General features: G+C 31.7%; 4 protein-coding genes and 1 long non-coding RNA gene across 6 annotated transcripts; 3 read left to right on the forward strand and 2 right to left on the reverse strand.

Annotated features, from left to right (window-relative positions):
• Positions 1 to 408: 408 nt before the first annotated feature.
• On the reverse strand, positions 409 to 3,805 carry LOC104700344 (CDT1-like protein a, chloroplastic). 2 transcript variants are annotated; one of them, XM_087449881.1, is made up of 9 exons: positions 3,571 to 3,805; positions 3,338 to 3,425; positions 2,895 to 3,228; positions 2,686 to 2,805; positions 2,118 to 2,355; positions 1,366 to 2,007; positions 1,047 to 1,248; positions 864 to 954; positions 409 to 782 (listed from the first exon to the last, which is right to left on the reverse strand). In XM_087449881.1, exons 3-9 carry the CDS (start codon positions 3,179 to 3,181, stop codon positions 698 to 700), a joined length of 1,665 nt encoding a protein of 554 aa, XP_087306007.1. In that variant the 5' UTR covers positions 3,182 to 3,228; positions 3,338 to 3,425; positions 3,571 to 3,805; the 3' UTR covers positions 409 to 697. The 2 variants fall into 2 exon arrangements, with proteins under 2 accessions (XP_087306007.1, XP_087306006.1); XM_087449880.1 differs by lacking the exons at positions 3,338 to 3,425; positions 3,571 to 3,805 and having other exon boundaries at positions 2,895 to 3,303.
• Positions 3,806 to 5,627: 1,822 nt separating this feature from the next.
• On the forward strand, positions 5,628 to 12,301 carry LOC109124619 (autophagy-related protein 9). The gene is made up of 10 exons (XM_010511918.3): positions 5,628 to 6,934; positions 7,772 to 8,445; positions 8,543 to 8,863; positions 9,258 to 9,480; positions 9,636 to 9,815; positions 9,895 to 10,101; positions 10,504 to 10,581; positions 10,659 to 10,729; positions 10,823 to 10,936; positions 11,034 to 12,301. Exons 2-10 carry the CDS (start codon positions 7,865 to 7,867, stop codon positions 11,848 to 11,850), a joined length of 2,592 nt encoding a protein of 863 aa, XP_010510220.1. The 5' UTR covers positions 5,628 to 6,934; positions 7,772 to 7,864; the 3' UTR covers positions 11,851 to 12,301.
• A 2-nt stretch (positions 12,302 to 12,303) lies between these two features.
• Positions 12,304 to 13,789, reverse strand: LOC104789121 (putative glutamyl-tRNA reductase 3, chloroplastic). The gene is made up of 2 exons (XM_010514865.2): positions 13,535 to 13,789; positions 12,304 to 13,452 (listed from the first exon to the last, which is right to left on the reverse strand). Exons 1-2 carry the CDS (start codon positions 13,787 to 13,789, stop codon positions 12,349 to 12,351), a joined length of 1,359 nt encoding a protein of 452 aa, XP_010513167.2. The 3' UTR covers positions 12,304 to 12,348.
• Positions 13,790 to 13,900: 111 nt separating this feature from the next.
• LOC104789122 (protein KINESIN LIGHT CHAIN-RELATED 2-like) lies at positions 13,901 to 15,352 on the forward strand. Its single transcript, XM_087449882.1, has 2 exons — positions 13,901 to 14,766; positions 14,868 to 15,352. Exons 1-2 carry the CDS (start codon positions 14,090 to 14,092, stop codon positions 15,055 to 15,057), a joined length of 867 nt encoding a protein of 288 aa, XP_087306008.1. The 5' UTR covers positions 13,901 to 14,089; the 3' UTR covers positions 15,058 to 15,352.
• A 4,018-nt stretch (positions 15,353 to 19,370) lies between these two features.
• Positions 19,371 to 20,270, forward strand: LOC147943542 (uncharacterized). Its single transcript, XR_015557313.1, has 2 exons — positions 19,371 to 19,534; positions 20,039 to 20,270. It is a non-coding gene; the product is annotated as an uncharacterized LOC147943542 (long non-coding RNA).
• Positions 20,271 to 25,692: the final 5,422 nt, after the last annotated feature.

The raw sequence follows: 25,692 nt of genomic DNA on the forward strand, positions 1-25,692 counted from the left end.
AAAAATACAATATAAGATATATCCAACAAAATATATACTTAAACACTTACAATGAGTTTTCAACCCATGCAAAAACATAACACAAACAAAAAAAATATTTAGAATTTGAAATATGGTGGAGAAGGATGTGGGAATGGCTATTTATAGGATTTGTAGTGATAGAAATTATATTTTTAAAATAATTTAATTAGAGGAGTTACAATTATAATTGATGGTATGTTTAAATGAAAATGAATGGAGAAAACCAATAGTCAATTCACAATTTATATAACTTCAGTTACAATTTAGTAGTAAATAGTGAATTTAAAGTATGAATTTATATATATGATTAAATGTGTTAAATTTTAAGTTTAATTAAAAATAAATATTATATTTTGTAACATTAAAGATTAAATTGACCAATAAGGAGAGAGTGAAACTTTACTTTTATATATATATGATTATTAAGAATTCTGATACACAATGACCATTTATTTGATAGAGAAATAACTTAAAAAGTCGGAATTTGAAAATAGATTAGAACATCTTCCTATAAATAGTCTGTCAACTACTTGTTTTTTCACCCCTTTTATACTTTCAGTACTTAGAACTTTATAACCTAAAAGTCTCTACATATTTGTCTCATGAATAATATAATTTGGCAGACCACAAAAATAAGTTAGAAACCCAAGTAACCGCAGTCTATGGCACGATCTCATCAAGAAAGCAGTGGAGCCACTTCTTGCTTGTTTACTTCTTCAAGACGTGATCGGATTGTTAGGGGAGACGCCAATTTGTTTATGCTGCACATTAAAGATGCTTACATAAGCAATCGAAAATCCAAGAAAAAGTGAGTTAAGTATGCTTATGATATTTAGACTCACCATACTAGTACATCTCCACTTGATGATTTTTTCTCAGACATCCATTCCGGGACTAGTTCTTGTAGTAGTACAAGTTGTTCTTCAACTTCTTCTGCAAAATTTAAGTGAGAAGAGAACAGTTAGGATGGTTTTCAAACAATGTAAAGAAAAGTTATATATACTTAAGTGGTTAGAGGGGCTTACTTCTGTCAGTAATATCAGAATGACCAGCGATAATCTTGTGCACAAGCTCTTCTTTTGTGATAACCCAACGCCTTATCGATTGAATCAAGTAGTGGATGACATTGAAAAGTTTAGGCAGGCAAGCGATCATCTTCCGTCTTCTTTTAGCCAGAGAGATTGCTGGATTTTGATCCTCTATCGCTTTCCTCTCTTGTTCTTTTATCTGAAATAAGCAGAAAGAAGATCAACTATTTCAGTAAACAAAGCCAATCTTAGTTTGTAATTCCTAATATCAAACTAATTACTAGAAGAAAAGGAATTACTAATAGAGATGTATTACCGCTTGTCTAAGTTTACTAGGAAGTATGCTGAGGATTTCATCATCGCTGGATACATCTTCTTCTGGTTCTTCATCAATGGGCTCATCATCAGTAAAATCCGTAGCTTTGTCATCCTCAGGATAAGAATCAAAGTTCAGAGACAAGGAACGCCTCACAAGCTTAGCCGGTGGGTCAGCAGAAACATCATCAGGATTAGTACAATCGCTGCTTCTCTTCTGCAGACGAGCTGCCAGTGACGTACTCTTCAGCCGGGCAGGAGTTGAAGCAAATTCAGGTGGAGTCGAAGCAGCAATCACTGGTGTTGAGTCAACTGTAGCTGGTGTCACAGGCATGTTAGCCAGAGTTGACACTGGTTTGACTGGAGTTGGCACCATGTCAATCACAGACAAAGTCGGTTTAGCAGGACTTGAATTTGTTTTGCTCGGAGTTGGTGCCATATTAATCTGTGACGAAGTTGGTTTAGCAGGAGTTGAAGCTGTTTTGACTGGAGTTGATGTAACTTTGAAGGGAGACGAAAACAATTTAGCTGCTGGAATAGAAGCCTTCTCTTCCATAACACTTTTAACCTCAACTCTTGAGTTTTCATTTGGTTTCCCTCTATTGAATAGCTCAGGAAGCGGTTCTTCTGGAACATCATCACCCTAAAAAACAGACAATAACACCATTAGTACCTGAATAGAACCATACAATGTAACTTCCAAACCAAAATAACTAAAAGAATGTATATTTCATCATAGTAGTGAAACAACACCTGAGGGTGAGCTTTAACAAACTCTCCAAGCCTAGCCCTGAACACTTTCCGGAGACTAATCCTCTTACTTTCAGATTTAGACTTGTCATCATTGGATTCAACAGCATCAGCATTGAGTGTAACATGAAGGTCTGGTTTCATACAGCAAGTTCTTTCGTCGTGTATCAACACTCTCTTAATCTCCATCGCTTCTGGTAATATATGCTTAAGTTGAGCCAAGTGACTATAACAAAACCTCCTGAAAATATATCCACACCACACATCAGAAACAGACTCATGAACTGTCGATTTCAAAAAGTTTTTAGAAAATCAATTAAAAAAAAACCCCAGATCTAAAGCATTGTTTTGTCTTATCGAACTTATAAAGTAAAAAGGCAAAGATCATCAAATTGGTTTTATAATTCACAGATCAGATCCCATCAGGTGACAACATAAACACGATCTAAATGATTCATTTGTCTTATCAAGAGTCTTCTATAAATCATTGAAAAGGCAAATACCAAATTTGTCTTATTTATTCAGATCAGATCTAATCAGTAGTGGATTAACATAAACAAAAGATTAATACCTCTCTGTTAAATGTTCGATTTTTCCAGAAATGTTTGAAAATGTGGGCTTAGAACCTCTCAGTTTCGATAACAAAATCGAACTATCCAATGCATCAAAGAAGCTTCCCAGAATCTCATACCTGCACAAATTCCAAATCCCCAAATCAGTAAAATTAAAATTTTTGAGAAAGAATCATAAACCCTAGAAATAATATTAAAAAATGCTTACTTCTCCGGAAGCTTCTCTTTCTCTGTATTCTTACTAACTCGTTTAGAGGATGACGAATCGGTGTGAGAAAAAAAGAGCTTGCTTTTAGCGGATGAAGGAGCAACCGGATCTTCAGATCTACGACGAGATCCAGCGGCTTGACGAATCTCTTTAACGGATAAAGCGACAGATCGGTTTCTAGATCTACTAAGCATGTTCTCAAGCGGCTTCTCCGGCGTAGGCAACGCTACAGAAGACGGCGGGTTATTGGTGTTCTCCGCCTTGGGTTTAGAAATCGGCGAATCCATCTGTAACCGTTTCTTCGATTTGAATGGAATAGATCTAGAAGATGAACCTGGTGAACTCATTTTTAACAATGAGTGCTTGAGAGTGTCAGATACAGAGAGAGAGAGATTGAGATTGAAGATGATGAAGAGAATAAGAAAGGGTTTAGATTTATTTACAGGTCTTGGCGCGCAATCCGACGTGTACCAATGCCACGTATACCTCCCGCGCCAATACACCCGTTGCTTCCCGCGAAAATTGTATATCCTAGACGACGAAGCCCATTAGTTAGGCCCATTATGATGTTGCCCTTATTCGGAAATTCTGATTATTATTCATGTACGACTACAAGTATTTTATAAACTTATGACCAAAAAAAAAAAAAAATTATAATGGGTAGTTTTATACTTACGAGTTACGACTACAAGTGTTTTTTATGAAGTGACATTAGTGCAAGGTGAATGGTAAGTTCTTAACGCACAAGACACCATCATATCAGAAATCGAATCCGTAGGGATTTGGCTAATGAATCGGTCTATTGTGGCACAATGATTGACAGAAGAAAAAAAAAGAGATTTGAAAAAGACTATGAAGCAAATTCAGATGAAAGAAAAAAGAACAAGATTTATAATGGTTATGATGGTTATGCAATGTTTATGCTAGTTCAGTATTTATATACATTCTCTGAAAGAAAAAGAGAATCATTATAAAATAAAATAAAAAAGAAAGATAATCAACATAAGGAATCATATCAACAATAAACTATAAGATAAATAGTGACCTCAACAAAATCAAGTATAATCAATAGTTTAGTCTACATCTATATACTATGTTTTCTATTTTTCTTTTTTTCTTAAGTTTTAATATTTACCACATCCCTATTCTTAATCTTAGAATTTAAATGTTAGATATTTTTCAATTTTCATTTCTACACTTGTCTTACTATCAAAACTTTCACTTTCTTTTTTTCTATTAATTGTTATATTTTCTGGTATTGTTATTAATGTATATCTTTATTTTTCCTTAATCAGATTTACCGTCTACATTTAACTTTTTAAATTTTATGAGAAAATCTATGTAAATTTATGAAATGATTATTTCTTATCACACAAAAAGAAATACACAAGTAATTGTTATCAACTATGAAGTTTTCCATGTCATATAAAAAAATTACAACACAGATTTACATTTCTTTTATTGGTTTATCGGTTTATCTTCTAATTTAGTATGTAGTTGACAAATACATACTAGACAATAAAATATGATATAAAAGTCTTCTTTGAAAATACAAAAAAATTAATTCAATCTCACTACAATACATGAGTTTTACAATTTATCTAATAATATCAAGAAATAAAACAATACAAATTCCAACTCTTATGTACTAACTTCCATTACATTATATTCTGAATATAAAATTTTTGATACCAAAACTGTGTTTGCATTTGCATAATCTAATTAGGTTTAAATTTTGTCAATTGAAAAAACTTTCTTGGGTTTATTTATTTTTATTAATAGTAATATTTTAAAGAAGTTAGGTGTATCAAATTGTATTATATAACGTTCTAAATTTTTTTTTTCTGTGATGGCGTTGGCTTTGCTCTGTTTTTTTCTTTCTCAACTGCCATATATAATGTTCTAAAGATAAATCGTGATACTAACAAAACTTTCACTTTATTTTCTTTCTATTAATTGTTATATTATCCGTTATTGTTATTAATGTATATCTTTATTTTTCCTTATTCAAGGTTCGTCGTATCCATTTTATTTTTATATATTTTATGAGAAATCCATGTAAATTTATAAAATGAACATTTATTATTACAAAAACATAAAAACAAAAGTCATTGTTAGGCCATGTTTATAGGGAGATCAGATGGGGTGTTCTTAGGCCATTTAAAAATGAAAATAATTGAATAGTGGACTTAAGATCAGGCTCATTGATCTTATTCTAGAACTGTTCTTGGGCCTGATCTTGTGTGACGTGTCTCTCTCAGATTGGTTGAGAATATATAGAATAAATTTGGACATTAATCTATGTATTAATTAAATAAAATGTTTGTCTTGTTTAATTAATTAAGTAATATGTTCGTTTGTTTTTTTAAAAAATTTTATTTACAATGTTTTTTTTGTTTCATAAAAATATGGCATTGTATTTTGAATTTTAGTAAAAGTTTTATAAGTTTGCAATTAAAATGTTATTTTATAAAATTTTATAATTGTAATATGTTTAAGAATATTAATAAACATTATATTATTAAATAGTATTAAACATTCTTAAATTTTTTATTAAACATTAATCTATGTATTTATTAAATATTCTTAAATTTCTACAAGAATATTATATTATTAAATATTAAGATCTTAAACATGTTCTCCCAATAACTAACTTTTTAACAAAAGTTCTTAACTATTGATCTTACATTATTTTCACAATATTTATACTCTAAGAACATCCTAAACTAATCTCCCTATAAACATGCCCTAAACATGAACTAAAAGTTGTTCATGTCAAAAAAAAAAATTATTATGAAAGTTTCAATAACAAATACATATTTATATTTCTTTTATCGATTTATCGGTTTATCGGTTTATCTTCTAGTCTAGTATGTTGTTGACAAAAAACATACTAGACAATAACATATGATATAAAAATCTTCTATGAAAATACACAAAATTAAATCAATCTCACTACATTACATAAGTTTTACAATTTATCTAATAATATCAAGAAATAAAACCACACAAATTCCAATTCTTTTGTATTAACTTCCATTATAATATACATTCTGAATAAAAAAATGTTTGATACCAAAACTGTGTTTGCAGAATCTAATTAGGTATAAATATTGTCAACTAAAAAGCTTTATTGAGTTTATTTTTAATTAACAATAATATTTTAAAGAAGTTATATGTATCAATTTGTAGTATATTATGTTCTGAATATAGATCGTGATACCAAACCCCTCATTTGAAGAATCTGATCTAGATCCATAATTTTACATTGTCAAATGTCTCATTGACTCACACAATATCATTATTTTCAATTTTTGGTTTCTAAAGTTTATATCTTACTAGTTGTTCAACAAAAACCCCAAAAAATGTTTACATCTCTTAGCCCATCATCTTATTTGTTAGGATCTATTTAGAATATGGTAGCAGCCCACTTGAAAACAATTGGCCCATTATATAAGGTGTTTATTTATTTTTTTTTTAAATATTATATGATATTAAAAAGAGAAAAAAATACAATTTTTGGCTTCAAGACTAAGAAACCAAAGTTATAATAATAATAACCTATTTTTAACCAAAGGATCGAAGCAAAAACTAAACTCGTTATCACGTTTCTTTGGTTTGGTTTAAGTACTTTTTTGTGTAGAGGAGAAGAAGAGAAGAAGAGAAGAAGAGGAAGACGAAAAGCCCAAAATTGAAAAATCGAAGAAGAAGAAAGTACTTCTCCAAGCATAAAGGATTAATTTTTTTATTTCAATCACTCCTCTTTTCTTCCACGCAAACCCAATTCTCTTCTTCTTCTTCTTCTTCTTCTTTTCCTTTTCCTTTTTTCTTGTATTCCCCTAAATCGTTAATCTCTTCGTCGATCAAATTCGTTCTTGTCTTTTCAACTTCCTTCTTCTTACATAGCCCCGCCGCCTAATTGAATTCATCCTTTCTTTAATAATAAAGCTTTCGGCTTTCTAAAGAGGCAAATTAACTTGCTAGCTGCTTACAGAACTTCGCTTTCACGGCTTTCTTGCTGTTCCTTTCGTGGGTCGCTGGTAAGTTTTGATTCGTTGTCATCGATAAAGTTTTGATTTTTTTGAATAATCGTACAGTGGTTTTGAGGGGGCGGGGGGGGAATCACTTGGTGGGTTTAGAGGAGTTTGATCATTCTGTTAGCTTATGATGGGAATTGGGTTTCTAATTTCGTCAAGACTCGCTCCTGATTAAGTCGCTTTTGAAATTAGATAAACCCTTGTTCTATTGGGAAGCAATTCACCGTTTTTTCCTTGCTTATTCTTCTCGTGTATAACTGAGTCGGTTTATGAGAATTGAGTTTGATCATGGCATATTGTTTGTGGCAAGGTTGCGTGAACCTTGATTGAGTATAGATTACTATCCATATGATGTGTTTAGTGTTTTCTCATGTTGCAATGTTAAGAGATGCTGATGTTTCTTTTATTGGAGTTGTGTTTGCTTACTCTGCACCATTAGTTGTCATCAGATGGCTGAGCATTTAGTGCATTGTCCATAGATTCTGTTACTGCGATAACGTTTTTGTTGAATAAGAAAAGAGACATTGTTGAATAGAATAGTCATTTGAGTGTCAAGCAAAGGATAGGTGTGTCCTGTTTATATCTATCATGGTGGGAACCAGTTATAGAAACATGTCTGTAGCAGGTTATGCCACAAGTTCCGAATCCGTGGTTTGTATTTCTGCTTTTTAAGGATATATGACTTGCCTTTCTGTCTCATCGGTTGTTATTTTCACTATATGTGCTTGTGAGTTGTGGCTCGAACATTTTACTAAACATGTTGGTAGCATAAATTATCTCCGTCATTAGTGATTTGCATTCTAGATAGTTTATGTTTTTTTTTTCAAATGTTTGATGCAGGATTTGTTGCTGGATTCTTGTTACACTTCAGAAAATTCTAAGTGGTAAGCGGGGAATGGACTGGCTGTTTTGTCCAAGCGTCCGTGTTTACAAATGATGAGCAGTGGGCAAAAGGGTCCAAATGTGTTCAACTTTTTTAAATGGCAACGTGGTGAATCATCTTCGTCTTTGACAACTGGATTACTTCATAATGAGTCCCACGAGATTGAGCTATCTAACTACGGAGGAATACCAAGTCCTGGTAGTGAGAGCCCGTCGGGACTTCTTAATGGAGAAAGTTTAAATGTTCAACCAATTGCTGATTTGGATCTTTTTGTTGAAAGGCTCTACAGCTACTATAGAGACAAAGGCCTTTGGTGTATTATCGTAAAGTGGGCTGTTGAGCTTCTAAGTCTGGGATTCATCATATGCTTCTCTGGGTTTTTCTTGTTGTATGTTGATTGGAATGGCCTTCAGAATGCAAAATGTGGAATGGATGCAGTTGAATCAGGAACTAAGCCATGTGATCTTGTAAAAGAAGCTATCCATCCCCATCCTTTATCTCCTTTCACGCTCACAACTGCTATAATTGTTGGATATTTGGCCCTCTTCTCTGTGTACTGGCTCTTCTGCTTCTTAAGGTTTTTTGCGCAATTGAAAGATACGTTGGATTTCCGACACTTCTATTACAACAAGTAAGTGAAAGTTGCAACATGCTATAATTAGTTATTGCTAGAACAAAACATGCATTTTAGCCCGTAACTGATTTTCTCTTGTAATGTAAATTTACAGTCTACATGTCACAGACAATGAAATCCTTACTATGCCATGGGCAACAGTCCTTGAGAAGGTTGTTCAGTTACAAAGCTCTCAATGCCTTTGTGTGGTTAAGGATCTTTCAGCTCATGATATGGTTATGCGCCTTATGCGAAAAGAAAACTACTTGATTGGAATGCTCAACAAAGGTTTGCTTTCTTTCCCAATTTCCCATTGGATCCCTGGTGCTGGTCCAGCAGTCAAATCTGCACCAGATGGGACACAGTATTACCTTGTATTGACAAAGACCCTTGAGTGGACCCTTAACTGGTGCATATTGCAGAGCATGTTTGACTGGTATGCTACTCTTCACGCTAATCTCTGTTCTAATCTGAAAACGGCTTTCTATTAACATTGTAGTTTTAGGATTTTATGAACTGCTATAGTGATACATAAATTGACCAAGAGCTTCGATTTTCATGAATTGCTTTTTCTTGGTCAGACGATAGTGATCTTTCCAAGTTAATGAGATTATTGTGTTATAGAATTTTCGTCCCTGTATGTGTATATAATACGTGAGTGTGCCTACATGGGAGTGGCCGAAGTACATATGTTATATTTTTCATATATGAGTATGTTTCATCTCAGTGGCTTAACTACTACCATGAAGAGTAATGCCATAGAATGAGAAATTCCTTGCACATGCTAAGTATTGTCCGTTTTCTCTAATTCAGCCTTTTTCATTCTGCAGCAATTTTCGTGTTAAAAGGGACTTTGTTTCAAATCCTACTACATTGAAGAAACGGCTATTTGTGGTTGGACTTGCTATGCTTCTGCTGTCACCATTTCTTGTCATCTTTATGTTGGTGTATCTATTCCTAAGGCATGCTGAACAGTTTTACAATCATCCAAGTACTGCATCTTCTCGAAGATGGTCCAATTTGTCAAAGTGGCTCTTCAGGGAATTTAATGAGGTAAGTTGTCTTCATCTGGCCTTCATGCCCACAAAAGTCGTGTGAATGGAGTTTAATTTTGATGTCTTAGTAAACCTTCCATTTTTTCCAACTTTCTCCTTCCTTTCTAAGTAGATATGTGATGCCTTTTCTAAACGTCTTGTTTTCAACAACAGGTTGACCATTTATTCAAGCATCGGATTAATAGCAGTGTAGAACACGCATCTGAATATCTAAAACAATTTCCCTCACCTATCATCTCCATTATTGCAAAGTTCGTCTCTTTTGTTTCTGGCGGGTTTGCTGCTGTTTTGATCATCATTGCGTTTCTCGAAGAATCTCTTCTAGAGGGCCATGTAAGAAATCCTAACAACGTAAAAAGCATCTGATAGATATATTTTCTAGGTATTAAAGCTTGTTTTGCCATCTGTGTAGATATTCGGCCGCAATCTGTTTTGGTATGCTGCTGTTTTTGGAACAATAACTGCTATTAGCCGGGCTGCCATTTCAGATGAAGTTTTGGTCCTTGACCCAGTAGGAACTATGACTTTGGTGGTCCAACACACTCACTATATGCCTAAGAGATGGCGTGGTAAGGAAAACAAAGATGATGTCCGCTTGGAGTTAGAGACTCTGTTTCAGGTACCATGTTAACTTATTAACTCCTTTTATTCACAAAATTGCTAAGTTTAAGCTAAACATCTATATATAGTCACTGCCATCTTTCATGGAAACTTTGGAATGTTTTCTATTTGACGCTATCGAGATAATAACTGCTTACAGTCTTATATTCCATATCACGATGAAGAGGGAATGCCAAATTTATGTTTACACCTATTTTTACTTAATTACCTTCATAATGTAATGAAGTTAGGCAGCAAGATGAGCTATTCACTGGGTTTCTTAGGACATTCTTTGAATTTTTTTGTGTTCTTTCTATGATTCTATAATTCTTCTATACGTGATCTAATTTCCTTTTTACTCGTTACTACTTTCTGAATGAATTTTATACAAGTGATGCTAATGAAAACTTCTGCACTGCAGTATACTGGGATGATGCTATTGGAGGAGATAGCTTCGATCTTCATCACACCTTTTTTGCTTATGTTTGTCGTGCCAAAGGTATATTTCTCTCCCATTCGCTATAGTGTACCCCTCATCAATATTGTGGTCTCACACATTTTGAGTTCTCTTTCCAGCGGGTTGATGACATCTTGCAATTCATCAAGGATTTCACAGTTGATATTGAAGGTGTAGGCCATGTTTGCAGGTAAACAACTCTTCTAGTTTTACTTCCCATGAATTGTTCTAAAGAAAATTACAATTAGGATTACATTTTGATCATTGGCCGTTTCGCTTGCAGCTTTAGTGCTTTCTACTTTGAGAACCATGGAAATATCAAGTATGGTTCACCACGTAATGCACCGCGTCGTGAGCAGAGAAGCTCACAAGGGAAAATGGAGAAATCATTTTTGAGGTTTGAGGCATAATATAGTATTTTTTTCTCTGCAACGTATGAATTTTCTTGGAATAATACATGCAAATCAGTGTTAAGTGTTCCATTTTATTTGCAGTTTCCAGAGTAGTTATCCTACTTGGGAGTCAGATTCTCTTGGGAAGCAGTTTCTGTCAAATCTCAGAACTTTCCGGGACCGAAAGCTTCATGAAATCAACACAAGACACTCATGTTCTCCTAGTAGGGCGTGGCGAGAAAGCACTTTATACAGAGACATTCCAAGAAATCCACCTGCTTGCGGCAATCACACTGATTCCATGTGGCTGATTGATTCAGATCAGAGGAATCATCCTTATCTTCTTGACTGGTATTACACCTCTCAGGCTCACAACAGAACCGAGCACCCAGTAGAGAGAGAGAACGAAATCTTAACTGCAAATCAGAACTCTGCGGACTGTTGGCCTCCTAATTTGGGAATCCTTGGTGAAGATAGCAGAGATCTGCTCAACATGGAGGCAAGCACATCAGGTCAGTTCTTCAGAGAGAGCATTCTGCGCAATGACCAACCCGATGGAGAAGAAAGTTTTGGGAATCAGCATCCTCTTGATGGTAGGAACCAGTGGTGGGGAAGAGGCGACCGCTCTCACATTGGCACATCTCATCCGGCAACCGCCAATAGCTTCATTGAGCCACCTGATTTTATAAACCGCTACACAGCAGGAAACTTGTTAGACAGCTCATGGGGCAGAAGAAGCATTGAAGAAGGAGATGAAGAAGAAGAATTGGATTGGGAAGAAAATGCAAGAAGACAGTTGTCCAGGACTACATTCATGGATGATGATCATGATATTGAAGCTGGGGTTGATCTCCATTTCGACGATGTATATAGTTCAAGACCTCAACAAACTTCATCATCAAGCACCACATTAGGGTGAACAACAATGAATTTTTTTGATTCAAAGTTGTTTCTTTGTTTTTTGTTTTTTGTTTTTTAAGGTCGATGAAGGAAGATAAAAGAGATGCTTTCTAGAAAGTGTTCTCTGGTCTTGGAAAAAATCTGGGAATAATAACATGTTTCTCTTTTATCTTGTTTCATTCAAGCTAACATTACATGCAATTCTTTATTGTTGTACATGTATATAAAAAGTTCCTTAAAAAATTGGTATTTGTTACTTGAGATTGTTACATCTCTGTCTTGTGAAAGAAGAGAGACGAAACAGGAGATCTCTATGTAGATATTCCCAGCAGAAGACACATGAGTTGAACTAGCTTTGATCATGGTTCTTCAGGAGACATTATTGTTTTATACACTATGGGTGCGTTATGGCTCTTGACTATCTTCCTAAAAAATCATAAGTATTATATTATGAATAATTCTGTTGTCTCTTCTCCTCTCTCTCACTCTCTCTCTCTCTCTCTCTCTCTCTCTACTTCTATTTCTTTTTCGTTCTAATCTTCTCCTCGAGTAACTCTCGGTCGAGCTCATACATTCTGATCATAGCATGCATGTTCTCTAGCATCTCATGCAACTTTCTGCTATCAGTCCCATCACATCTCAAATGTACCATTGGGCCGTGCAGGGTCTTGTTCACTATCTCTCGGGTTAGTTTCTCTACTGCTTCCTTCGTCTTCTCGTTTATGTTATTCCCATGTTTCGAGATGAATGCTTCTACCGAAGCCGCTCTAATCCTCTCTGCTTTGCTTCTTAGTTTCTTGATTGTCGGACCCGTCTGCAACGAATCCCTCCACCCTTCAAACTTTATTAATTCCTCTGTTATTATTGCCTGAGCTTCCATTGCTTTCCTCGCCCTGTCTTCCTTATTGGCAGCAACAACTTCCTTAAGGTCATCCACGTTGTAAACCCGTGCACCGTCTAGTTCAGCAACACAAGACCCAACGTTTCTAGGAACAGAGATATCAACAAACAGCCTCGCATGATCTGCAGGAGACGGAGGAGGTAACATCTCTACGTGCTCCTTCAAGAACAATGGCGTCGCAGATGCTGTGCTAGTAAAGATCACGTTGGCTTCTGCAGCACAAGCTAGCATCTCCTCAAGCTGTTTATAAATAATCTCAACTCCAGGCCGCATCTCCTTACGGATCGCTGCAACTCTCTCTTGGCTTCGGTTCACAACCACGATTCTAGTGCAACCTTTAGCAACCAAATGCTTGATTACAAGCCTCCCCATAGTTCCTGCACCAATCACCAACATCATAGCAGATCCTGGACACTTCTTGAGAGCAAGTTCAACGGCAGCAGAGCTAACTGAAACAGCCCCAGACGCAATTTTTGTCTCATCTCTGGCACGCTTTCCAGCCGAGATTGCTTTATCAAATAGCCCACCTATAATCCTCCCAAACCCATTGCCTGCATCTTTACCTATTACACTAACTTGTTTAACCTGTGCTTGTATCTGACCTTCACCTAAGACAAGAGAGTCCAAACCAGCTGTGACTTGAAACAAATGTTGAGCAGCGTCCTTATTGTACAACAGAAACCAGTGCTGACGGATGTCCTCAACTGAGACTCCACTCCTCTGGCAAAGACATAGCATTATCATTATAATACAGTGATTGTAACACGGTGACTGAGATAAAAAAGGGAAAAAAAGAAGTAACCTTGGACATCCATTGAGTGACTTCTTTAACACCACGGTAACGAGATAGAGCAGAGACATAAATCTCTAGCCTGTTGCAGGTACTGAGTACAGCAGCTTCCTCAATATGATTCAAAGCACATAACTGACGAATAGCTAGTGGCCATTCAGCTTCTGGAATTGCAAGCTTCTCACGCATCTCTATAGGAGTTGTATGAATGCTAAGACCAATCACTACAATGCTGCTTCTCTCCTTTGTGTATCCTAATTGGTACATTAAAAAAAAAAAAAAAAAAAAAACAAAGACTTAACCTTTATACAAATCGATGATCAAAATAAGGCTTTGCCTTATGCGTTGAAGGCGTTGGAGATACATAAGAAGGCGGTTTTGAATTTCAACGAGGCTTTGCCTTATGCGTTGAAGGCGTTGGAGATACATAAGAAGGAGTTAGGGAATAATTCAGCTGAGGTTGCTCAGGATCGAAGGCTACTTGGTGTGATTTATAGCGGTTTAGAGCAGCATGACAAAGCTTTGGAGCAGAATAGATTGTCTCAGAGGGTTTTGAAGAATTGGGGAATGAAATTGGAGCTGATTCGTGCTGAGATTGATGCTGCTAACATGAAGGTTGCTTTGGGGAAGTATGAGGAAGCGATTGATATATTGAAGAGTGTTGTTCAACAAACTGAGAAGGACAGTGAGATGAGAGCTATGGTGTTTATATCAATGTCGAAAGCTTTGGTAAACCAACAGAAGTTTGCTGATTCAAAGAAATGTTTGGAGTTTGCTTGTGAAATCCTCGAGAAGAAAGAATCAGCTTCCCCTGTAGAAGTCGCTGAAGCATACTCTGAGGTAGCGATGCAGTATGAGTCAATGAACGAATTTGAAACCGCCATTTCGTTATTGCAAAAGACTTTAAGTATACTAGAGAAGCTTCCTCAAGAACAGCACTCAGAAGGAAGTGTTTCTGCTAGGATAGGTTGGCTGCTTCTATTCTCGGGTCGAGTCTCTCAAGCAGTTCCTTACTTGGAAGGTGCAGCCGAGAGGTTAAAAGAAAGCTTTGGTGCTAAACATTTTGGAGTTGGCTATGTGTATAACAATCTTGGCGCTGCTTATTTAGAACTCGGGAGACCTCAATCTGCTGCTCAAATGTTTGCAGTTGCTAAAGACATTATGGATGTCTCACTTGGTCCAAACCATGTCGATTCAATTGATGCTTGCCAGAATCTTTCTAAAGCTTACGCCGGCATGGGAAAGTAAGTAAATTTCTGTTAAACGCAACTCACTCGTTGATGTGACTTCATCATTTCTCTTGAAAGAGTTTAATGTCATGACCATTGCTTGCTTGGTTTTACAGTTATAGCCTCGCAGTGGAGTTTCAACAAAGAGTGATCGATGCATGGGACAATCATGGAGATAGTGCGAAAGACGAAATGAAAGAAGCGAAAAGACTTCTTGAGGATTTGCGATTGAAGGCTCGAGGGGGCGCTTCAGCAAATAATCTTCCGAATAAGGCTTTACCTTTGCCCAAGACAAACCATTCATAGTGAACTCTCTGCACCAAAACAAGAATGGTGAGAGTTTAATTAGCACCTTCTGTTTTTTAACAAATGGTACTAAACTTTTGTTTTGCCAGTTGCCACTAAGTTTTAAAATCATTATCTATTTCATACTTCGATCATTTAGATTTCACTCCAATTCATAAAAGTTGATGTTTGAGGTTTGTTCCAAACATACCAATAATGTTTAAGAGTAGAAAGTGTAGTTTAGTCATTTGAATGCATTATACTTATGTGTGACTTCTTTTTTTTTTGTTTGGGAAAAAATCCCAAGGAAAGGTCATGTGGTGTGTGGTGTTCGAGTGGTCATAGTTTTTTTTTTTTTTTTTCCTGGTGTAAACGCTTTGAATCACAAGATTATCTTCTTTTTGTAATATGTTTTAGAGATTAGTTTGGAGTTTTGATACAGAATTTGTTCTGATTAGCTAAAAAGTAAAAGTAAGAGAAATTAATTTAATCATATGAAATAAATTGGGGTATTTTGCTGTAGAATTATTTCTTTTGGGTCTCGGGTCCAACACAATAATGCTTGACGACGACTAAAATTGGTCCAAGTCCAAAAAAGTATGATAATTTTTGTTTTAAGGTTTAATGGAACTATCTCAAGTTTTGTCCTAGTTCACATTCCTAGTGATCTTAAACCAATTGTGAACCAAATTAGAGAGTCGAGTCAAGTCAACTTAAGGCATATATGACCAAACTAGAAAAGCCTTGTAATTAATATTCGAGGTAACTTTTTTGACCCTAACACCTAGCTCCGTGCTTTAGCTTTTAAGCCTTTAACTGAAGTGCCTAATCATATGACCTAGTTGCAATTTGATGAGAAAATTTCAGTCAAATCTTAGAAAATGTTTAATGTAACTAACTATAATGGATTCGAGCAATTTTTTTTTTTTTTTTTTTTTGTAAATTATAGGACTCGTTTCGTAATCATAATTCACAGCACAAAGTTTTCCTCTAATCGAACAAACTATTGTCATGACTCATACGTTTTTTGGTTTACCAACGTTTTATCTAGTTAATTTCTTTCTTTTTTTTTTAAACAAATTTGCGGCCGCCGGCGTTAAACGATGAATAATTAGAAGAAGAGACATATGATTCGGATACTATTGCTTACGGAACACTCTCGCCGCCTCTCCTTCATGTATACATATATTTTATTGGCTTTTTACACTTTTTTTACGTGCATACTTTTCAAGTTTTATATTTGCATTTGGAGATTTTTTAAAGAAAGCAAAGAAGAAAAGATTCTCTGATATGCTCATGTGTCCCCCATATATGGATGAGTGATGGACTAAGTCATGACAAAACTAATAGACACGTGCTGTAATTCAAGATGCATGCACTTAATTTGATGAATGATACACACTTTCTCTTACTTTAGTTCAACGGGTTTTAACGCCCTTTGGATTTAAGAAGTTTCTAGATCTTTCGGAGTCCGAGACCAATTTAGTTACTTTATTATTGTATTTTTTCTTTTTTTTTTTTAACCATTGGGCCACAACAGGCTGGCCCATTAGCCTAATTCCTACATTTGTAGAGAACGGGACTCGATACTAAGTGTGACGGTGTCTTGTGCATTAAGAACTTATCTTTGGCCACTGCACTAAAGTCACTTCACTATTATTGTATTTTTTATATGGAGTAAAAAAGACACTATTCTTTTGCCATTCTTTAAAGTCCAATTTTATTAAGTTAAGAGTGGCAGAGTGGTGAAATAAATGCAGAACTCTGTTTTTGAATAATGTACAAGATTGAAAAAAAAATGTACAACCACGAAACAAATACCACATTTTCACAAACTAGTGACTCGCTCGCAAGGTTAGCTCGTTAACACGTTTCCAATATTATCATATGACTCAAAGTTGTCTAACAGTCTAAGTGTGGTAAAAAAAAACTTTTTACAAAATCCACAAATGCCACTAAAAAGTGACTTTTACATCATTCATTTTAAAAGAAAAGATGAACTACGTAACGTAACGTAGGTCATATATTCAAACCGCCCAGTTGAATACAACTTGCCTAACTAATTAAGATTTAGAGTGTCATCATCGGCCGGTCTAACGATTAGAAGAATTTACACAATCTAGATGGTCTTCATATATTAATTATTTAGTATTTGATTTTCTAATTATTCAACAACGTCAAGTGATCATAAAATAAAAAGCTGTTCGAATTAGGCCTCGTGGGGATTTGCTTTTCTCCCTAGTTTGAAATTCGTTTGAAAGATTAGACAAGTACTTATCAATTAGACGTTACTTATTTAGTCTATTACTCTATTTGTATAATAATATAATGTATGTTCTCGATCGTCATTCTTTTAGTCTATTGTTTTGTAACGGCCGATCGATGCATGCATGTACCAATTTGAGATATGGTCAATTTTAATAAGCCAATCAGATAATTAATTATTATGATAAATTATAATATAATCTCACAATGTCATCAAATTAAATCTTTAGTTGAAAAATAAAATGTTTTGCAACAAATTGAACAAACTATTGTCATAGCTCATACGTTTTAATTTCATTTAAGAACAGCTTATAAGCCTTATATGGATCCATCAATGTTTAATTACAAATCTATACTATTAAAAGGGAAGCATTTTTAATAAGTAGACATAGATTAATAGATTATTACATGAAATGCCACTAAAAACAGAATAAGGATATATATAAATCATGTATCCAAACAGATTGATATTTAATAGGAGCCAAACAGATTGATATTAGTGGTATTAGCTGAACCGAAATTAAAAGATATAACCCTAAAAAATCGGGTGCAATTAAAGTGGGTTCTAAATCGGTTTCCAAACATATCACAGTCTAATAATAAAAATTACCTAACATTTATGAAAATTAAATTTATTACCATAAAAATCGGACACTTAAATTCAGAATTATATATATGTAAACATATTTAACTTGGTAATATATTTAGATATATTTCTGGAAACAACAATTTATTATATAAGGAATTGAATTGGTCAAACCTAATTTGATATTATAAATAACATGGTTAATTAAAGAAAGTAAATATAGAATTATCAGAAATGGAAATAGATAACATTAGATTTTCAAATTTCTTTAAAAACTTAACAATATTTTTTATGAAAATAAAACAATAATTAATAATAAGAAAATAAATAATGTAACAACTAAAAAAGGAGTATGCTCTTTTATATTGATTTCAAACTGATTAATAAGAAGAAAATATTTAAATTATAGGTAATATATATATATATATATATATATATATATATATATATATATCCAAAAATTATTATTTTAAAACTTATGAAAGTTTTAAATGTTCTTAAATAACAGAGCTACTAAATTTAAATTTTGTCTAAAATCTATTTTTACAAAATTATTATATTTAATTAAAATAAATAACGATTAATAGTATAAATTAAAATCTATAATAAAATTTCATCGATTATGGTGTGAATTAATTGAAGATAATTGAAGTAATTAGTTATTTTGAGTTATGAAACAAATATTCAAACAAAATACAGGCGATATGATGGCGAATTTTATGGAAACTATCAACGAACAATTACGAAATTTAAGCAATATATTTGGCAAACAATATTTTAATAATAAATGAAAAATCATAGATAGATACTGAACTTTTTCTATGTATAACGAAATTTTTTGTTTAAGCCTAGAATATATTTTTTTGTTTTTCAATTTTAATAGCACATAATTTTTTTGTTCTTTTTGCTAATTGAAGATCTAATTTGAGTTTTATATTCTTGATTTCAGCGTTCGAATAGAGCATGGAAATGGTTGTTTCTCCACCTTGTGTGTCACTGTTTCTTCAAACCAATGGTACTTTGATCTATTTATTCTTTATATTTACTTAAGGGGGTGTATCCAACTTGACATTTTAAGTGATTTGTATAAAATTTACAAATCCTATGTTATTCAATCATGGATTTTAAAAAGTCTTCTGAAATCCACTGTTATTGAATTGATGATTTAAAAATCTACTTTAAAATCCACTGTTATTCAAAACAGTTTGTGGATTTGGATTTTAATAAGTTTTAGGGATTCTGGAGGATTTGAGAGGATTTGTTTAGTTAAAAATACAGAAATCCAAATCTCATGGTTTTAGGTGGGATTTAAAAAAATTTCACCATAAATCATATCAACTTCCCTAAAATCTATCAAAATTCCAATTTTTTTAAATCTCATAAAATTCTCCAAAATCATGGTTTCAATACACCCCCCTTAGTTTATTGACTTTGTAGATTTTATATTATGTTAAAGTTTGATCTTTCTTTTTTATGACACACCCTTGATTGAAAAATCATAAATATCGAGTTCTTATTAAATACTAATCAGGATATAAATAAGAGAAGGAAGAGCAGTTGGTAGAACATGGATCCTCAAATCAAGTAATCGAGCTAGATGGTATGAAGCATGACTACATCATTCTGGCTTTTTCATTTTGTTTAAAGGTTAGATTTTCAAATTTGTTTTAAAATTTAATCATATTTTTTTATGAAAATGAAACAATAATTAATAATAATAAAATGACTAATGAAACAACTATAAAAGGAATATGCTCTTTTATATTAATTTCAAACTGATTAAAAAGAATATATTTAAATTATAGGTAATATATATATCCGAAAATTATTGTTATGAAAATATTTTATTGTTCTTAAATAATAGAGCTACTAAATTCTAATTTTGTCTAAAATCTATTTTTATAAAAAATATTATATTTAATTAAAATAAATAACGAATAATAGTATAATTTAAAATCTTTAATAAAATTTCATCAATTATGGTTTGAATTAATTGTAGTAAAGGTTATTTTTAATGTATCATTAATTTGTGTGTTTTGTTTTTGAGGATGGCAAACTTTGGTTTGATATTTTAGACTTGGGAATTAAACACATTAAGAAATTTATTGTTTGGTATTTAAATTAGCTAATAATTAGGGTGTGTTTATGAAGAGTTTTAGCCAAGGAGAATGTTGGATCACACAAGAAACAAGTACAAAACCATTTTACCAGGGAGTAGTACAATTAAGAGACTTTAATTGTGACGTGAAGACTATACTACTTGTGATTGATTTTATTGTGTTTAGACTTTTAAATGGGAAAACATGTAATCGTATTAAGGAGCAAGTGCATCCATCCACACATATTAAACTATTTGAAATAAAATTTTTGTATATCAATAATTTCATACCCAATATTTATGAAAATTATATTTAAGAAGTTTCCATAACCATTTCTATTAACAACAACATAACTATATGTTCAGAACCGTGCCATAGTTAGGAAAAAAGAAACATTCGCTTAGGGCATCAAATTTTGGAGAAAATATTAGGAGCATATATTATTTAGACTTTAGTCCTAATAAACTTATGTTTATATGAGACTTAATGGTTATGCTAAAATAATGTGTTAATAATATAGATAAATACGAAACAAATATTGGGCTTTGATATGGGCTTAATTAAGTGAGTAGAAAACAATTACTTCAACAATTAAGGTTTTTTAAAAAGTTAATAAATATTTAGGGTAAGCAAAGAAATATATATCCCTTTCTCCTCTTTTCTGAACAGAACTCAGTAAACAAAGTTTTCCTCTTGGCACAACTATGTATATGTTACAAGAAATCAAATATTACTTATGAAAACAACACCGCACGTACGTGCGGGTCCGTATCTAGGCACGTACGTGCATGTTTGAATCTCTTACATATTCTTTATTTGTTGGACTAAAATATACAATATCAAATAGTTAAATAAAAACTTAACATATAATTGGCATGACATATTTACTGTCCCAAAATAACATACCACATTTCTCTTACTATTTTTTTTAATGTGATTATTTTTGTTGATAACAGAAACAAATCCAATCACTCTTTTGTCTAAACCGAATTAAAAACAAATCAAAATTGGTAGAATATGGATATTGAATGTGTCTAACATTTCTAAAAAATAATACATTTACAAACATAACTTCATATATATGTAATATATTATAAAGCAAACATAGTTTTTTAAATCAACCCCGCACGTACGTGCGGGTCCGAATCTAGTGCCAATATAAAACAGTTCTCTAAGTTAAAGTAACTTATGGTCATCTAAGTTTTCCAACCAGTAACTTTGGCAAAAGTCACTGGATTACGAACTCGTCTTCGGTCGAAAATGAAATACATGGATTAAATAGGATTCCATTATGTAAGGATTTGCATAAATCATAATACACTACTTCTTATTACCATAATAATTAACAAGTCATATAAAAATAACAAGTACTAGATTTTAACCTGCAGTACACCGCATGCATATAATTTTTATTATTATTTATATTTTATATTGTATTTGTTATTTAAATATTAGTTATTTTGCAAATAGAAGAATAACTAAATATCCTGTCATTTGTGCGGTTAAATGTTTATATTAATTTTTTAACCTGTAATATACTTAATGACCATTTTTTTGTTATATTTAATTTGTTTTGTTTAGTGTTTGAGATTCTATTTTTAGTTTTAATTATCATAACAAAAAATAAGAGATTTAAATACATAATAAGTCATTTATACGCTATGATTAAGTCACATTTTTTTAATGATTTAATTATTTTACACAATCTTAGTTAAATCAACTTAATTTTATATGTCAAATATTCTAATATTAATAGTTTTGACAAATAATAAAATGAGGATTTAATCCGTGTTAGCACAAATTTAATAATATTTTATTAATTCCAAAATGTCCTCTTTATAACTCATCTACTATATTACCATATTATATAGTATTTAATTTTTTTAATTTTACATATTCGTAATATTTTAAAATTTTATTAAGTTTATATATATATATATATTAATTATAATATTTAAATAAATGTGAATCGAAGTTTTTCTTACGTTAAGAATCAAAGCTCACATGTTTTGGAAAACAAAATAAGAATCAAATTGTTGTTTTATTTGTTTGCAAATGATTCAGAGATCGAATATCTTCAATACACAATAAAAAGTGTGGTTAAATATCTTCATAGTATCTGTTTCCAAATTGATTCTGTTGTATTTTTTTAGTTGAAATGGTATGTAATATATTTTGGAAACAAAATCTGGAGTAATGTTATTTTTGGAAATTTTGTAGGGTTTAATTTTCTAAATAAGTACAAATAAAATGGTATAACCCAAAATGTACTTAAAAAATGTATATATAAATTTATATTGTATGGTATAAGGCTATAAGCTTTCAAATTTATTTTCTTTGTGAGCATTAAGCTGATATTCAATTGGAAAGAAAGATTCCATGCATCAGCTTCATTTTTTATTTTTATTTTTGGATCAAAACCATGCATCAGCTTCATTAAAAGAAAAATTCACCTATAAAGATTTGTTATTTACAAATCCAAAGAAAATAGGATTCAAAACATACTCATCAAATATTATAGACAACTAGATTAGGACTGCGTATTTACGCGGGCATAAGAAAATATTTTAAATTTTAAACATTATTTCAAATATTGGTTTTGTATTTATCTGATAATATTTTTATATAAGAAAATCGAATTGAGAGTTCTCACACTTCATTTTACAATAAAATTTAACTGTATATTACATCATAATAAAATTATATTTTTATTTTATGTATTCGATCATAATGGATAAGACTTATAGTTTTCACTTTTTATTTTAAAAATTGTTTAATTTAATAATTTTTTATCATTATCTTTTTTAAAAATTGTTAAAACAAACTTTTATATTACACATGTCAAAATCTTTCGATAAAATTGACATGTGTTGCGATCACATGAGTTAGTAACTTTAAAAACCAAGATACACAATGTTTTTTTTTAAATGAATAATATAAAAAGTACTACATCCGTTCAAATCCTAACTCTATTATATGTCTTCATTTTTCAATTATAAATGAGGGAGCCAAATCAGGACCAATGTTTTTTCTTTGTTCAAAGCAATATATTGCAATAAATATAATTTTTTTATCAAATATTGACTGACTTCTAAAACTTGACATTGATTTCTTGAACTTCTTAAAAATATATATGTTGAAGAGTACTAATAACAACAATTATATCTCTAGTTTTTAGATTTTAAATTTCAAGACAAATACCATACTAAAGCATTTTACAATACTGTATTTAAATAATTCCTTACATCACCGCAAATCGAGGGTTAATAGTCTAGTGGTTATATACTTATATATCAGACCAAAAATTAAAATAGAGATTATTAAATATGGGACCGTGCTAGCTGTTTCCAATAGATATTAACAAAAAAGTAAAAACTATGTAACCTATCAATCTATAAAGTATAACGTTCAAAATAGGATTACAAATCTATCTTACCTTTAGCAAGTTCCACCAGGAATTGAATATTACTAACTGTTAAGTACACTAATCAGAAATGAATCTACACTAAGTTTTATCATAGTTATCCTTAATCTAGTGGGGACATCGAATCTACACTAAGTTTTTTTTTTTTTTTTTTTTTAATAAACAAATAATTCACCGATTAGAATAACAACTAGATTAGGACATGCGGTATACCGCGGGGCAAAATTATTTATAACTAAAATATTCAAATTATAAGTTGTATTTGTTGGTTAAATATGTTATAATTATATAATAATTGTTAAATAAACCATATAGTATCACAATATAATTTAGTTTTTATAATATTTATTTAATCCGTTTAATTATATATGTCTATTCTCTTATACTGACAGTGTTAACAAAATAATGAAATGATGTTTTGTCCGTATAACATTACATTAATGATATTTTTTAATTTATATAAATATCAATAAAACCCGTCCCGCTCTATAACCCCATCCCAAGATATTTTAACTCACACTATATCATCTTAATTTTTAATATTTATTGTGTATCTAAGGTATAATATTTATTATATTTAAATTTTTAAAAGTTTTAAATATTTTTCATATTTAAAATTTTAAAAATCTTTAAAATAAAGAACCATAATAAACCAAATAAAAGTTTTTAAAGTTTGAGTGCCTGAAAAATCAAAGTTTCTACTTATTTGTATTCAGAATCATTTTGGTCTCTTTTATAGTATGACTCTTAACCATTGCCTAATTTTTTTAGACGATGTGGGATAATCCGTATTTTTTATTCATCTACTGACTAATATATGTCCGTTTTATAAATTTTATATTACATCATATGCAGGAAAAAAATCACAATTTTTATTAAATAAATGTATTATAGAATAATTCAAGATAATTGAAATATAAATTCAAATGAAAATGAAAGGGAATCATATATTTATGTTTGAATGAGGTAGAAAGATTTCTTTACTTTTTTAAATCTTACCTATAATTAATTTTGAAATTTTGGTAACTAATATTAAAGTCACAACATTAAATGTAATAACTTTCTAAAAAGTATTTTTGAGCAAAAACTGTTGCGAAAATACTAGTATAGATGATAAATTAGTTTACGGGTCTTTGACCTTCGCTATGAGCAAGGCCAGGGTCGGACATTATAAAGTGAAAGTAGAATAAAATTTGAGTAAAAAATTAAGGAATTAGTTAGAGTGTTCATGCACCGTCTCTCTCATTAGTTATTAATTGTTATTATCTTATTTCAAGTTGCCATATAAAGTCATATAACTAAGTTCAATTCCAGTGGTCCACCATCAATGAGCCTTAGCTCCAATTTAAACTAAACAATTTTATTCAATCTTTTAATATATAGACTTTTTTTTTTGAAAATCAAATAATATATAGACTTTGTTTTCCTTCTGTGGTGTGAAACAATAAATAACGAACGACATGAATTAACAAGACTTTGTGATTCTAGAAACTCTCTTAGAGATCTAACTTCTTTATGTGGTTTCAATTATATATATACATCAAGTGGGCAGTCTCTAGTATTCTCATATATAAGGATTAGGGAGGGATATGATGCTTAGATTGTGATCTTTCTCGACCCCATATACATCCTATGAAAGTTTTCCTAACGAAACTACTTATGTTAAAGAATCCCTTTCAAATTCTATCATATGTAAGATAATTACATTAGAAGAAAAACAAAGGTGACCCCTTGCAATAAATGTTGATAAATTTTGATTGTCGTTATAATATATGTCACTAGGTATCGTTACAAATATATATGGTTTGTGAATGTAAATGTATGTATATCTGTTCAAAAGGGGCATGCACTTGGACGTTGAGGTCAAACATCAATCACTTTAGTGGATAAAACCATTTTATTTTTGTTTGTCGCGCAGGCAAGCTCTCTCTCTCTCTCTCTTGTCCGCTACTTTCAAGTTTCCAAAGACTCTTCATCAAAGCATAAATAGTATATACTCAGCAATAATATAATTTTATTTTATTTTTCCCTCTTGTGTTTTCTCTTTTTCCCACTTTTTGTGATGGGGAAAATAATCAATATCCATATTTTCCATTTGTAGCACATGGAAATAGTACATTATCGCATGCCTTTGTAGTCTGTACTTAGTTATTGATTACACAGAATATCTTGTACTGGTTGGTTACGTTTTATTTTAATGAACTACCACCAATTAACAAAAATACACTTATTTAAAGGTAAAATAAAATATACTTTAATGAGTTTTTATGTAACAAAAAAAA

Source organism: Camelina sativa, chromosome 5, assembly GCF_030686135.1.
Source record: "Camelina sativa cultivar CO46 ecotype springtype chromosome 5, ASM3068613v1".
Classification (NCBI taxonomy): Eukaryota; Viridiplantae; Streptophyta; class Magnoliopsida; order Brassicales; family Brassicaceae; genus Camelina; species Camelina sativa.